Below are 13,828 nucleotides of genomic sequence, written 5' to 3'. Positions count from 1 at the left end.
TACCTATGGGGCTTCCAGGTACATTCACCCCATGCACCTCTCCCCATACATATACACACCCACCCCATGCTTAAAAACATCCCCTACGCATCCGAATATAGGTTTACTTCTCCTCCATTTACATCCCCATTCACCACGGATGCACCCCCATAAATAAGTACCTCGTCCCTGTACTTAAGAACACCCCCCATCATATAACTCATACACTAAACCCATACATAAATGTACATCTTCCCCATACTAGAAATCACCCTCCTCATCCGTTTTACGTCCTCCCCATACATTAATACTTCTTACCCATATTTATACCCACGCTACCCTTGGAACTCTCCCCTTTACATCCAGGTATACTACTTCCCCATTCTTGAAAAGTCCCCCTCATCAGACACCCCCATACAGACACACTCCTTCCCGATTTACCCCATACACGCCCTCAACACCATCCATACAGAAACACCCTCATTACACTTAAAAATACAATACTCCATAAAATACAATATATACTCCAAACACATACTTTCTTCCCCTGCTTAATACTTTTGCCTTCTTCATGCACCTCTCCCCTTCCCACACTCCCATACAACCCTTCGCATACATTCTACTTTTTCCCATATACTTTACACAACTACCTTACATATAAATCCACAGTATCTACACTACCGACCTTCCTATACAACTTTTTTCTCTGTCTTATAAACTTCATCATTATCACAATCATCAATCTCTCTCTCTCTCTCTCTCTCTCTCTCTCTCTCAGTAACCCTGTCATTATTAACAACCCCTTTAACTACTAATCACGAGTCTAATTACCCCTATAACACCACTAACAACTTCTAATCACATTATGACACCCACTAACACCTAATCAATTAACCTTTCCTCTTTTTCCTTTCGTTAAATAAAAAGGTGTTGGGCTTGTGGTGCTGTGGGACTGTGTGGGAGTTTGATTATCAGCCTTATGGACCCATGTGAATAGAGGTGAAGGTTGAATGCTCTCTCTCTCTCTCTCTCTCTCTCTCTCTCTCTCTCTCTCACCTTCATTCTTGTCCCTCTTTTTTTTCCCTCGCGATCTCCCTCCCCCCTTCTCTCTCTCTCTCTCTCTCTCTCTCTCTCTCTCTCTCTCTCTCTCTCTCTCTCTCTCTCACCTCCTCCCTTCCTCCCCCTCTATCCCTCCCCTCCCCCACCCACCACCACCACCTGCCCATAACAACTTCAGGTTTTGTGTGGAAACTTGAGAGAGGGGGGAGAGAAGGAGAGGTGGGGGGCCGACACGAATTTCAATTTGTTCTTAAGAAAGGACTTAGGGTACGGGTCGGAGTGGTGGGGGAGTGAAAGGAAGGGGGAAAAGGAGTGAAAGGAAGGGGGAAAAGGAGTGAAAGGAAGGGGGAAAAGGAGTGAAAGGAAGGGGGAAAGAGGAAGTGAAAGGAAGGGGGAAAGAGGAAGTGAAAGGAAGGGAATAGGGGAAGTGAAAGGAGGGGGATGTGAAAGGAAGAGGAGAAGGGGGAGTGAAAGGAAGGGGAAAAAGATGAGGGAAAGGAATGGGAAAAGTGGGTGTGAATGGAAGGGGAGAAGGGGGAGTGAAAGGAAGGGGAAAGGTGGGAGTGAAAGGTAGGGGAAAAGAGGGAAAGGAAGGGGAAAAGAAGGAGTGAAAGGAACGGGAAAGGTGCGAGTGAAAGGGGAAAGGGGGCAGGGAAAGGAAGGGGAAAAGATGGAGTGAAAGGAAGGGAAAAAGGGAAGAGAATGTTGTGGCTTTGTGGACTTCTCCCTCACTTATTTGGGGGTCTCTCTCTCTCTCTCTCTCTCTCTCTCTCTCTCTCTCTCTCTCTCTCAACCATCCATCACACACGAAGTCACTTTTGCTCACTCCATTTCTCACCTTCTCAATCACACATTCATTCTCTCTCTCTCTCTCTCTCTCTCTCTCTCTCTCTCTCTCTCTCTCACACACACACACACACTCACACACACACACACACACACACACACACACACACACACACACACACTTGATTCCCCACCTCAAAGTCTCTTACCTCGATTCATCAATCACTTTCGCACTTCCTCAATCGCTGACGAAAGCTAGCTTACAAGTAAACAATCTCTCTCTCTCTCTCTCTCTCTCTCTCTCTCTCTCTCTCTCTCTCTCTCTCTCTCTCTCTCTCAACCATCCATCACACACGAAATCACTTATTCACACTCCATTTCTCACCTTCTCAATCACACTTACATTCATCACTCTCTCTCTCTCTCTCTCTCTCTCTCTCTCTCTCACACACACACACACACACACACACACACACACACACACACACACACACACACTTGATTCCCCACCTCGCAGTCTTTTATCCCGCGTCATCAATCACTTTCACACTTTCTCAATCGCTTACGAGTACTGACTTACTCACAGGTAAACAATCTCTCTCTCTCTCTCTCTCTCTCTCTCTCTCTCTCTCTCTCTCTCTCTTGCTATCTATCTATATTATCTATCCTGCCATTAATCTACATAATTTTCGCCTCCTATGTGTACTCCTTCAGTAACCCTTTCACAATAAAAGATATTTCCAAGCTAAAGAAATCGTATACAAACTGAAAGAACAATAATAATAATAATAATAATAATAATAATAATAAAATACTGGCTTTTAATGGTGAAGGGGTAAGGGAGGAATGGCGATAAAATGAGGAGGGAGAAAAGCTGACGAAGTGAGACAAGAGGAATGGAAGAGAAAGAGATAATGGGGAGGGGGGGGAAGGGAAAAAGGAAAGTAGAGGGAAATGGGAATGAAGAAGGAAATAAAGGAGGCGTAATAAAGAAGGCAATAAAGAAGACGGAGTGAATAGGAGAGGGAAACAGAAGAGAAACAGAAATAAAGGGAAGAGGAAAACAAAACTGGAGGATAGAGGCAATAAAGAGGGAGGGAGTAAAGAATAAACAATAAAAGTGAAGGGAGTAAGGGATAAGTAATAAAGTAAAGGGGGGGGGAATTTCTGACAACGTGGGGGTAAAAAACAATACATGATTAAAGCGAGGAAGTAAAACAGAAGATATAAAGAGAGAAGATAGAAGAGAAGGGTAAGGAAAGGTTAAACCCTGAGCGACGTGAAGGGAAAGAAGGGAGGGACGTGGAGATGTGGGGAAGGGGGTGGAGATGACGGAAGGGAGGAGGAGATGAGGGGAAATGGGTTGGGAAAAGCATAAAAGGAGGGGAGGATGACGGGAAATGAGTGAGGAAGATGGAAGGGGTAGATGGGAGGAAGGTGGGGGCGAGGGGCAGCCTAATGATGAAGGGAAAGGGAGTACAGGTACTGTACTGATGAAGAGTACGGAGGAGGGGAGAGGGTGCGGGAGAGAAGAGGGGATAGGATGGGAGAGAGGAGGGGATAGGATAGGAGAGAAGAGGGGATAGGATGGGAGAGAAGAGGGGATAGGATAGGAGAAAGGAGGGGATAGGATGGGACAGAGGATGATGGAGGGCGGGGGAGAAAGGAGGGGAGAGAGTGGGGATGAGACGAGGGGAGAGGATGGGGAAGAGAAGAGGGTACAGGATGGGAATGGGAGGAGGAAAGAGGATGGGGAGAGAGGAGATGGTGGGGAAGAGAAGATGCTAGGGTGGTGAAGAGAGGAGGATGGAGAGTGGGGGAGAGACGAGGGCAGAGGGTGGGGAAGAGGAGAGAGGGTAGAGGGTGAGGAAGAGAGGAAGCAAGGGTGGGGAAGACAGGAGGCAAGGGTGGGGAAGACAGGAGGCAAGGGTGGGGAAGACAGGAGGCAAGGGTGGGGAACATAGGAGGGGAAAGCGTGGAGAAGAGAGAAGGCGAGACGGATGGAGAGGGGATGAGGGGAAAGGAGTAGGGAGGCGTGGTGGGGGGGTGGGGATGAGGGGAAGGTCAGAGGTGAACATCCGGGTAGGGACAGGATATGGAGGTTGGGGAGACCACGACTGCCGGAGAGAAGGTTGGGGGTGAGGGAGGGAAAGAGAGAGAAAAGGGCGCGGGAGTAGGTCAGGGTGAGGGAGGGATAAGGGTGAGGGAAAAGGTAAGGGTGAAAGGGAGACAAGGATCAGGGAAGGATAAAGGTGCGGGAGGGACACGATAAGAATAAACACAATAACGAGGTAATTATAATAACTAACTCAAATAATCCACCAGAGGCATACTGATAAAAAAAAAAAACTAAACAAATCTGACAAGGAATATCACGACAAAGATAACGATAAGGAAAAGATAAAGAACAGTCACTAAGGATCATGACAGGAGGTAGAGTTAAAAGATAAGGTAGTTAATAAGAATGTGAGGTCTAGATTAACCTTTTCAACCCGAGGACTTCAGTATATTCTTGCTTCTACTATGCAAGGGTATCCAGCGTAGGAGAGACCTGTTGTTGTGAAAGGTTGGCGAACGCGGTTAATGAAGTAATTTTCCTAAGCTTAATTAAACCGTCAGGAGGTGGCAAGACTAGAATAACAACGACGTCCCCGTAATGAAGGAGTCAGCCACTTTATTCAAATATCTTTATTATTTACCTACATTAATAAGATTTCATTCAGATGCTATTCGAAACCCCTTTCAATACTTCCGTGACACTCCTACGCTGAATAAAATCGTCCTGAGATAGTGATAATAAGAAAATCGTAATTGTAGTGAAAGCAAGAAGGAGGAGAACAGAACAGGGGGGAAGGAAAGGATGGAGCCCAATGGTGGGGTCAGGGATGCGACTGTGGGTCAGGGAGGTCAGTGAGTGGGTGAGGGAGATAGTGAGGGTGATTTTGATTAGGTGTGTGTGTGTGTGTGTGTGTGTGTGTGTGTGTGTGTGTGTGTGTGTGTGTGTGTGTGTGTGTGAAACGTAAAATGAAGGTGAGGAAGGGTCTGGATAAGGTCGAAGTTGGTGGTGTGAATGAAGTGAGGGAGACGGAGGTAGGATGGAAGGAAAGAGGGAAGGAAATAAGGAAGGAAGGAAGGCCATCATCAAGTAATTAGGTCAAAGGGGCAAAGAATAAGGGTGGAGCAAGGATGAGGCTGGGCCAGCATAGGTCAATCGTGTGTGTGTGTGTGTGTGTGTGTGTGTGTGTGTGTGTGTGTGTGTGTGTGTGTGTGTGTGTGTGTGTGTGTGTGTGTGTGTGTGTGTGTGTGTGTGTGTGTGTGTGTGTGTGTGTGTGGTTAAGTAAATGTACAGGAAGGAAGGACTGGGTTAATAACGAGGATAATATTAGACAGTATAAGGGCAGAGGTAAGGGTTGGGCAAGGGTGAGGGTGGATCATGATAAGGTGGAAGCAAAGGATGAGGTGGGGTATGGGTATGGATGAGGTGGGGTGGCAGGTGACTGTGAGGATGAAAGTAAAAGTCCAAGCAGCGAAAGACAGATGTGTAAGGTTATAATATCAGGTCAAAATAAGGCAGTATAAGGGTGGGCATCAAGGATAAGGGTCGGTGAGGAAGAGGGTTGGGGGATGAGCAAAGATAAAGGTGAAACGTAAAGGGGAAGAGAAGGAAATGTAATGTTATATTATTAGATCAGAGTAAGACGATATAAGGGTGGAGCTAGGATAAGGGTCGGTGAGGATAAGGGTCGGTGGGGATAAGGTCTAAGGCAAGGATGAGTTTGAGGATGAGGGTGAGAGTGAGAATGAAATGGACACAGCGGAAATGGAAATGAAAGGATATATTGTTAGGCCAAAATTAAGACATGATAACAAGATAGGGATGGGGCAAGGATGAGGCTGGGTTAGGATGAGGGTGGGTGAGGATGAGGGTGGGTGAGGATGAGGGTGGGCACGGATGAGGGTGGGTGAGGATAAGGTCGAAGGTGAGGGTGAGGGAGGGGCAAGGTCACCCTGGCAACGCGACTGATCAATAAGGGTGCAGGGGCGGGCAGGGCTGATCAATAGTGCTGCTACATGGAGCTACTTGCGCTCACCATCTGGGCGTCTGTGTGCGTCCCTGGGTGTACATGGGGGACGGTGTGTGTGTGTGTGTGTGTGTGTGTGTGTGTGTGTGTGTGTGTGTGTGTGTGTGTGTGTGTGTGTGTGTGTGTGTGTGTGTGTGTGTGTGTGTGTGTGTCATTCTGGGTTGGTCCGTCTAAGCCCCTCTTGATTGGCTCACACGCCCACATCCCCAAGAGCGTAAACACGTACACAACCACACACACACACACACACACACACACCACACACACAGGGACACGCGCGCGCACACACACACACACACACACACACACACACACACACACACACACACACACACACACACACACACACACACACACACACCCTACGTTCATTTAATAAATTATATTCACAAAAACTCATACACAAGCAAACATACACATAGCCTACATAAGCTACACACGCCAAAGTCCCACATCCACACACTTCACACTAAATGAAAAAAATGATATTACACAAGCGCATGCACAAACACACACACACACACACACACACACACACACACACACACACACACACACACACACACACACACACCGTCATTTTTTGCTCTCTCTCTCTCTCTCTCTCACCAAAGCTGTTAAATTTCTCATTTCGTGACTTCCCCTATTACACTCTCAACTGCGCAGACATCGCTGAGAGAGAGAGAGAGAGAGAGAGAGAGAGAGAGAGAGAGAGAGAGAGAGAGAGAGAGCTCTTGTGTGTAAAAGACAGAACAAAATTGTTTTTAGAGCACTGTGTGTGTGTGTGTGTGTGTGTGTGTGTGTGTGTGTGTGTGTGCACCGCTTCAGTGTTCTTTCCCAATTAAGTTAAAACCACACTAATTATACCTGACCCACTATAAAGACAAACAAATTACTACAATTATTATTATCCATTTATTACAGGTGAATTATAATGTGTCCTATAATTCAGGGGCCGTATTCATAAAATTTCCAGAGTCAAAATAGATTATAATATTGGTTCTTCATAGTGTTGCCTTCTCATCTAAGTTCACATACCTATCACAATCAAAAACAAAACGAAAGCTAAAGGGATAAACATAACGAATTACTATGATTTCTGGTGATAATTTATTGCTATAACTTTTATTTTTCGTTCAAATTACTTAAGGTCTTTCATAAATATGGATGTAGGTTTAATGTTACCAGAATCAATTTTTTAAGATTAAATTTGGTTTTTCTCGCTATTAATCTACTAAGGTTGTCTTTTTCATCTTGTTCTTGCTCTCCAGACGATTTTGTTCAGCTGTGGAGGTTGCTTTAGAACTGGAGGGGTTAGATACAGCCTTCATTAATACCTTCATTCTTACAGAGGCCATTCCCAAGCTGAGTTAAATCGTCTGAGGTTAGAAAGACTAGCATGACAAAGACGATAAGAACTGATGAGGTTTAATGTATGAAAGTTGTTTACATACATATTAATCCACTCTCTCTTTCTCTCTCTCTCTCTCTCTCTCTCTCTCACACACACACACACACACACACACACACACACACACACACACACACACACACACACACAACCACTGCTACAATACCCATCCCCACATCTACTATCCCTCGCTCACTCCACCACCAAAATCAACCAGCACCACTCCACTCCCTCACTCCACCTCCTCTTTACTCCACTAATAAACTCACCCTCACCACCTCTCCTCTACTCCACACTGCCTCACCCTCCCTATCACCACCAAACTCCACCACTCCACTCCTCAACCACTTCCATTCCTCCTACTATTACAATAACAATATCCCTCACCTCGACCACTACTAGTCTCTTCCCAGCTTTCCTCTCCCCTTCTCACTCCTCTTTCTCTTCTTCCCTCCTCCTCCTCCTCTTCATTCACTCCTCCTCTCTCCACTATTCACTACTCTTACTCCTCTTCCCCCCTCCTTTGTTCACTCTCTCCTCCATCTCTCCTCCTCGTCCCGCTCTCCTACCCTTCTCTTCCTCTTCCCCCTCTTCCTCTTCCACCACCATCACTCTCCCCTCCCCCTATATATTTCCCTTCCACCCTTCCATATCTGCTCCCTTCAAGCCTTCTCCAATCCACAACACCCTCCCTTCTCCATTCCTCCACTTTTCCATTCACCCTCTCTCCAGCCCTTCCGCTCTCCCTCCTCCCCGTGGGGTGTGGGAGGAGGGGGAGAGGGGAAAGAGAGTTAGAGAGAGGGAGAGACATGGGAGTCGGAGGAAGAGAGAGAGAGAGAGAGAGAGAGAGAGAGAGAGAGAGAGAGAGAGAGAGAGAGAGAGAGAGAGAGAAGTGGGGGAGGGAGGATGCGTCCCTGAGAGGTCGAGCCCGCCGTGTATTGATCAGGGTTTTTTGTCCTTTGCAGAGTGGGGAATCGAACCCGGGACCTTCAGGAGAGAGTCAGGGAAAAGGTGAGTCCTGCGGCTGCGTTTTGGGGTTTGTTGGGGAAAAGAGGGAATGGGAAATGGAATAATAAAAGGGGATTAGGAAAATATAGTGAAAAGGGATAGGACAGGAAAAGAAAATGAAAAGATACCAGAAAAATTAAATGAAAGAGTTCAATAGAGAGACAGGGAAAAAGGTTGAGTCCTATATCTGCTTTTTGGGGTCTAAAAAAGGGAAAGAGGAAAATGAAAAGGAGGAAAATGAGAAGAGGAAGATGAAAAGGGGAAAAATCAGAGGAGGAAGATGATAAGAGGGAAAATGAGGAAAGTAAAAAGGGTGAACATGAGATGATGATGATGAAAAGAGGGAAAAATGAAAAAAGGAAGATGAAAAAGGGGTTAATGAGTAGAGGAAAATCAAAGGGAAGAAAGAAGTGGGAAGAACACACAATAATCTATATGAAAAACAAGAGTTGGGGAAAAGGTAAGTTCTACAGCTTCATTGCGGGGTACTGGGGCTAAGGGGAAATGGGGGAAATTGACAGAAATGAGGAAATGGGGCAAGGTGGGCAGAAATGAGGAAATGGGGAAACGTGGGCAGAAATGAGGAATGGGGAAAGGTGGGCAGAAATGAGGAATGGGGAAAGGTGGGCAGAAATGAGGAATGGGGAAAGGTGGGCAGAAATGAGGAATGGGGAAAGGTGGGCAGATATGGGGAAATGAGAAGAGAAGGCTTTGAAAGGATGGAAAACACTCAATAAAAGTATCTGTTCTTCATTTTGGGGTGTTAGGCTGATGGGAGAAAAGGGGGGTAACGGAGGGGAAAATTGGGGAAAGTGGGGGGAAGGGGGGGAAAAGGAAAGAAAACAGAGGGGAAGAGAGGAACAGAGAGGCCAGTAGGGGAAAAGGAGAGCTAGGGGAGAAGAGAAAATGAAAAAATAAAATGTGTGGTAAGGTGATCAACAGAGAGGGAAGGAAACGGTGAGTCAAAAACCTTTATATTACAGTGGCGGGTTGGGATGAAGAGAAAAGAGAAGAGAAGAGAAGAGAAGAGGAGAGAGAGAGAGAGAGAGAGAGAGAGAGAGAGAGAGAGAGAGAGAGAGAGAGAGAGAGACGAAAAAGGGGAATGAAGGGAAAGAACGAGAGAAGAGAGGAGGAGGGAGGAAAAGAGTAGGAGAAGAGGGAAAGGATGAAGGAGGGAGGAAAGAAGGAAGGAAAGAGGGAAAGAGAGGAAGGAGGGGAGGAAAAAAAGCAAGGGATGAGAGAGAGTAAGAGAAAAGGGGGGGGGAAGAGAAAGATGGGACGACAAGCAGAATTCAGGAGGAAGTGAACCTGTTTTTGTCACGGAAAAAAACGGAGAGAGAGAGAGAGAGAGAGAGAGAGAGAGAGAGAGATGAAAGCTAGCGAGGCAGGGAAGGGAGTAGGGAGATTAGAACACCGAGAGGGCAAAGGTGAACCTCTCCCTCGGCGACGAGAGAGAGAGAGAGAGAAAGAGAGAGAGAGAGAGAGAGAGAGAGAGAGAGAGAGAGAGAGAGAGAGAGAATTATTACATTATGTGACAGTTTACATTTTGTTCCTATGAGTCATACGAGTTATATCTAGAGCAAGGAAAAGAATACTGGGAAAAACAGAAAGAAAAAATAAAGTAAGAAAAAGACTAAGGAGATCATTTTGTGTGTGTGTGTGTGTGTGTGTGTGTGTGTGTGTGTGTGTGTGTGTGTGTGTGTGTGTGTGTGTGTGTGTGTGTGTGTGTGTGTGTGTGTGTGTGTGTGTGTGTGGTACAGTGGTAGAGTGTGCGTTTCGCACGCAGGTGGACGCGGGTTCGTCCCCCACCAGAGGTGTAAAAACTTTGGGAAGCGTTCACCGAGCCACTTACTACTTTGACGGACATAAGGGACACTGTGGTTGAACCAGTGTCGCATACTAGTATGCTTGCACCCAGTCAACTTAAGGAGGGCCGATTACACTTGGTTCACAGACTATACACACATCCAAAGCCACTACAATCACACAAGCAATTGTCACCCTACATACAGCCACTGGGTAGAGATACATTGGCTGTACCGTCCCTGCTTCGATAGGGATAGGCTGGTCCTGTAGTGGACCTCAACGGCTGATGATATATATATATACCGGTATACATATTTATATATTCAACCTCACATCATCATCATTATCATATACCGTGATTTTCTAGCTTACCCCATCCTTAGATGGGAAAATAGGTCAGGATGGTGAGAAATGTGACTGAAAATCAAATATTGTATGAATGAAATTGTAAGAATGAAAAGAGCTACAGAAAGGGTGAGAGGTGGTGCTGGGATGAGAAGGAGAGGGAGCCTAAATGGGTGATGAAGGAGATGAAAGGGAACAGAGATGGATGAAGGAAGAGATGTCAAGGAAAAGAAAGATGGGGGAGATGAAACGAGAGTCGAGGGGAGATTTATATATGAAAGAGACAGAGAAATTTAGGGGACAATAATACAGGCTAAGGGGAGGTGAAAGTGATACGGTAAGAAAAAAGTTAAGAGAAATGATGAAGGAAATAACAGAAAACTGATACAGGGGAGAGGAAAAAGAAGGAGAAATAAAGAAACGTAAAATACAGGTGCAGATATAGACTGTATAGGTGTTTTGATTATCTCATGGTCGGGGTAAATATGATAATCAATTCCAACAAACAGACGACTTTATTCATCTGAGAGTCATACAAGGCGAGTATTAACGAAAGATTAGATCCTTTTGCTTTAAGATCTCCCCCGCAGCCAGGAAAAAGTCTTGGGTTCAATCAAGAAAATTAAAGGGGTTAAATCAAGAAAAAATTTAACGGGTTAAATCAAGAAAATTAAAAGGCGCCATCAGGTATCGAGTTTGGCATGATCACCGAATCAATGCGGTTGGCTGACTGATGCCCACTCAATGCTGTGCTGGCGAGAGAGCACTATAATATATTTCATTAACGGCTTATGTCTCTCTCAGTGCAAATGGTGGGAAGTTCCTTACGACAGTATATGATTCACACAGCCTGAAAGCTGTAATTATGGAGTTTCATTTAAACTGTTTCTTTGCTAACGGATATATTAGTCTGAGATCTCACAGTAGTGAATCACTATGTGTGTTTATAATACTCGTGTGTGTGTGTGTGTGTGTGTGTGTGTGTGTGTGTGTGTGTGTGTGTGTGTGTGTGTGTGTGTGTGTGTGTGTGTGTGTGTGTGTGTGTGTGTGTGTGTGTGTGTGTGTGTGTTCTCTTTGTGTTTTTTTTATTCTCGTGTGTGTGTGTGTGTGTGTGTGTGTGTGTGTGTGTGTGTGTGTGTGTGTGTGTGTGTGTGTGTGTGTGTGTGTGTGTACTCGTACTCGTGTATACACACACACACACACACACAACAGACAGACAGACTGACAGAAGGACAAGCACAGGAGAGAAGAGAAGAAAGACTACGATGAAAGGGGCGAGAGAGAAAGGGGAGAAGGTGATTGGCAATATCGTTCCCCTTCTGATTAGGGCAGGGAGAAGGTAAAAACGGGAAGAAGGGAAAACGGGAGAGAATGGAAGCGAAGAGGGACAGAAGAGAGAGAGGAAGGAGGGATGAAGGGAAATATAATTGAAACGAGAGAGGAAGAAGGAAATGAGGAAAGGGGAGAGAAGCCACGGCCGAACAAGGAACAAGGGAACAGGGAACAAGGAACAGGGGAACAAGGAACAAGGGAACAAGGAACAAGGGAACAAGGAACAAGGGAATTAGGAACAACGAACACGAGAACAAGGAACAAGGAAACGGAACAGGGAATGCAGAGAAAGAGAACATGGGACAAGGGAACTGAGGAACAGGGAACATAGAGCAAAGGAACAAGGAACAAGAGAACATGGAACAAAGGAACATGAAACAAAGAAAGAGAACAAGGGAACAAGGAACAAGGGAACCGTGAGCAAAAAACAAGGGAACAGGGTACAAGGAACAAGGGAACAGGGATCAAGGGAACAAGGAACCTGGAAAGACTGACTCGAGAACTGGGAAAAAGGGAACATGGAACAAGGAACAAAGGAACAGGGATCAAGGGAACAAGGAACAAAGGAACAGAGATCATGGGAACAAGGAACAAGGGAACAGGAGAACAAGGAACAAGGGAACAGGGAAAAAGGAACAAAGGAACAGGGATCAAGGGAACAAGGAACAGAGATCAAGGGAACAAGGAACAAAGGAACAAGGAACAGGGATCAAGGGAACAAGGAACAAGGGAACAGTAAACAAGGAACAAGGGAACAAGGAACATGGAACAAGAACAAGGAACAAGGGAACAGTGTACTAGGAACAAGGAAACAGGAAACAAGGAACAAGGAAACAGTGAACAAGGAATATGGGAAAAAGGAAACAGGGAACAATGAACAAGGAACAAGTGAACAGGCAACAAGGAACAAGGGAAAAAGGAACAATGAAGAAAGGAACAAAGGAACAAGGAACAATGGAACAGTGAACAAAAAACAAGGGAACAGTGAACACGGAACAAGGGAACAGTGAACAAGAAGGGAACAGTGAGCAAGGAACAAAGGAATAGTGAACAAGAAACAAGGGAACAAGAAACATGGAACAGGGGAAAAAGGGATTTGAACCTGTATCCTGCTGATGGGTTTATTAATTATTTCTCCGTTATTAACAGCATTATTACAGTACTATAATTATTATTATTATTATTATTATTATTACTGCTACTTGCCCAATTCACTTACTGGTGGCAATTTCAATGCTTATTATTTTTCTCTACAAATACTACCGGTAATTCTTTCCAGCGGCTTTATCTTTTTATTTTTTTTTGGAGGGGGGGGGTTAGTGTGAAGTGAGGTTACATGGGGACAAGGGGCGCACAATTAGGCCTCTCTCTCTCTCTCTCTCTCTCTCTCTCTCTCTCTCTCTCTCTCTCTCTCTCTCTCTCTCTCTCAGGTTAGTATGAAAAGGGGTTTGATAGGGGTAAGGGATGTAGAATTAACTTTTCCATTCAGCATCCGTAATCAACCTTTCCATTTGGTACCGTTAATAACTCAAAGAAACATCCTCATCTTAAGTCCAGTACAGTAATTTCCAAAGAGAATATCAGCATAACTACCTGTAAAAAAAGAAAGCAGGGGTCTGGCTACTCTTTCACTCAGGCTACAGACAGACGATTTTATTTAGCTGAGACAGACGGTTTTATGTAGCACAGGCACACTCCCGCTTAACTCCATAGATGCTGGGTCCTAGCTAACCTTAATTCTGCTTACCTCAAGTGGTCAGGTAAGAGGGTGTGCATTTAAGGTATTCTACAGTCTTTGGTTAGCTTCTTAATATTTAGCACAGAAAAACAAAATACAACAAAGCTCTTCAGGTTAACTTTTCGTTCAAATCCATGGACTAAACGCTCCCTCGCGAAAAATAAAAAGGTAGTAATATTAACGAGATGGCTACGTTAGATTTCCGAAAACAAGTTCGCCGTGAAAAAAAAAAAAAAAAAATCAGTTTACGATATGAAAAGATTTGAGTACTGTTCAGCAGGG

General features: G+C 45.1%; 1 protein-coding gene across 1 annotated transcript in view; it reads left to right on the top strand.

Moving 5' to 3' along the window:
* The window catches only part of LOC145410235 (uncharacterized), a 91,408-nt gene that overhangs the window by 60,031 nt on the left and 17,549 nt on the right, over nucleotides 1-13,828 (top strand). The window contains exon 4 of the mRNA XM_080280456.1: nucleotides 8,283-8,328. Within this exon, the coding sequence (XP_080136582.1) occupies nucleotides 8,283-8,328 (46 nt within the window). The remainder of the gene's footprint in view (nucleotides 1-8,282; nucleotides 8,329-13,828) is intronic.

Source organism: Coenobita brevimanus, chromosome 84 (assembly GCF_032717465.1).
Source record: "Coenobita brevimanus isolate Jiangsu-jjx chromosome 84, ASM3271746v2, whole genome shotgun sequence".
Lineage (NCBI taxonomy): Eukaryota > Metazoa > Arthropoda > Malacostraca > Decapoda > Coenobitidae > Coenobita > Coenobita brevimanus.
Note: the sequence above shows the minus strand (reverse complement) of the source record. Positions and strands in the feature narration are given on the sequence as shown.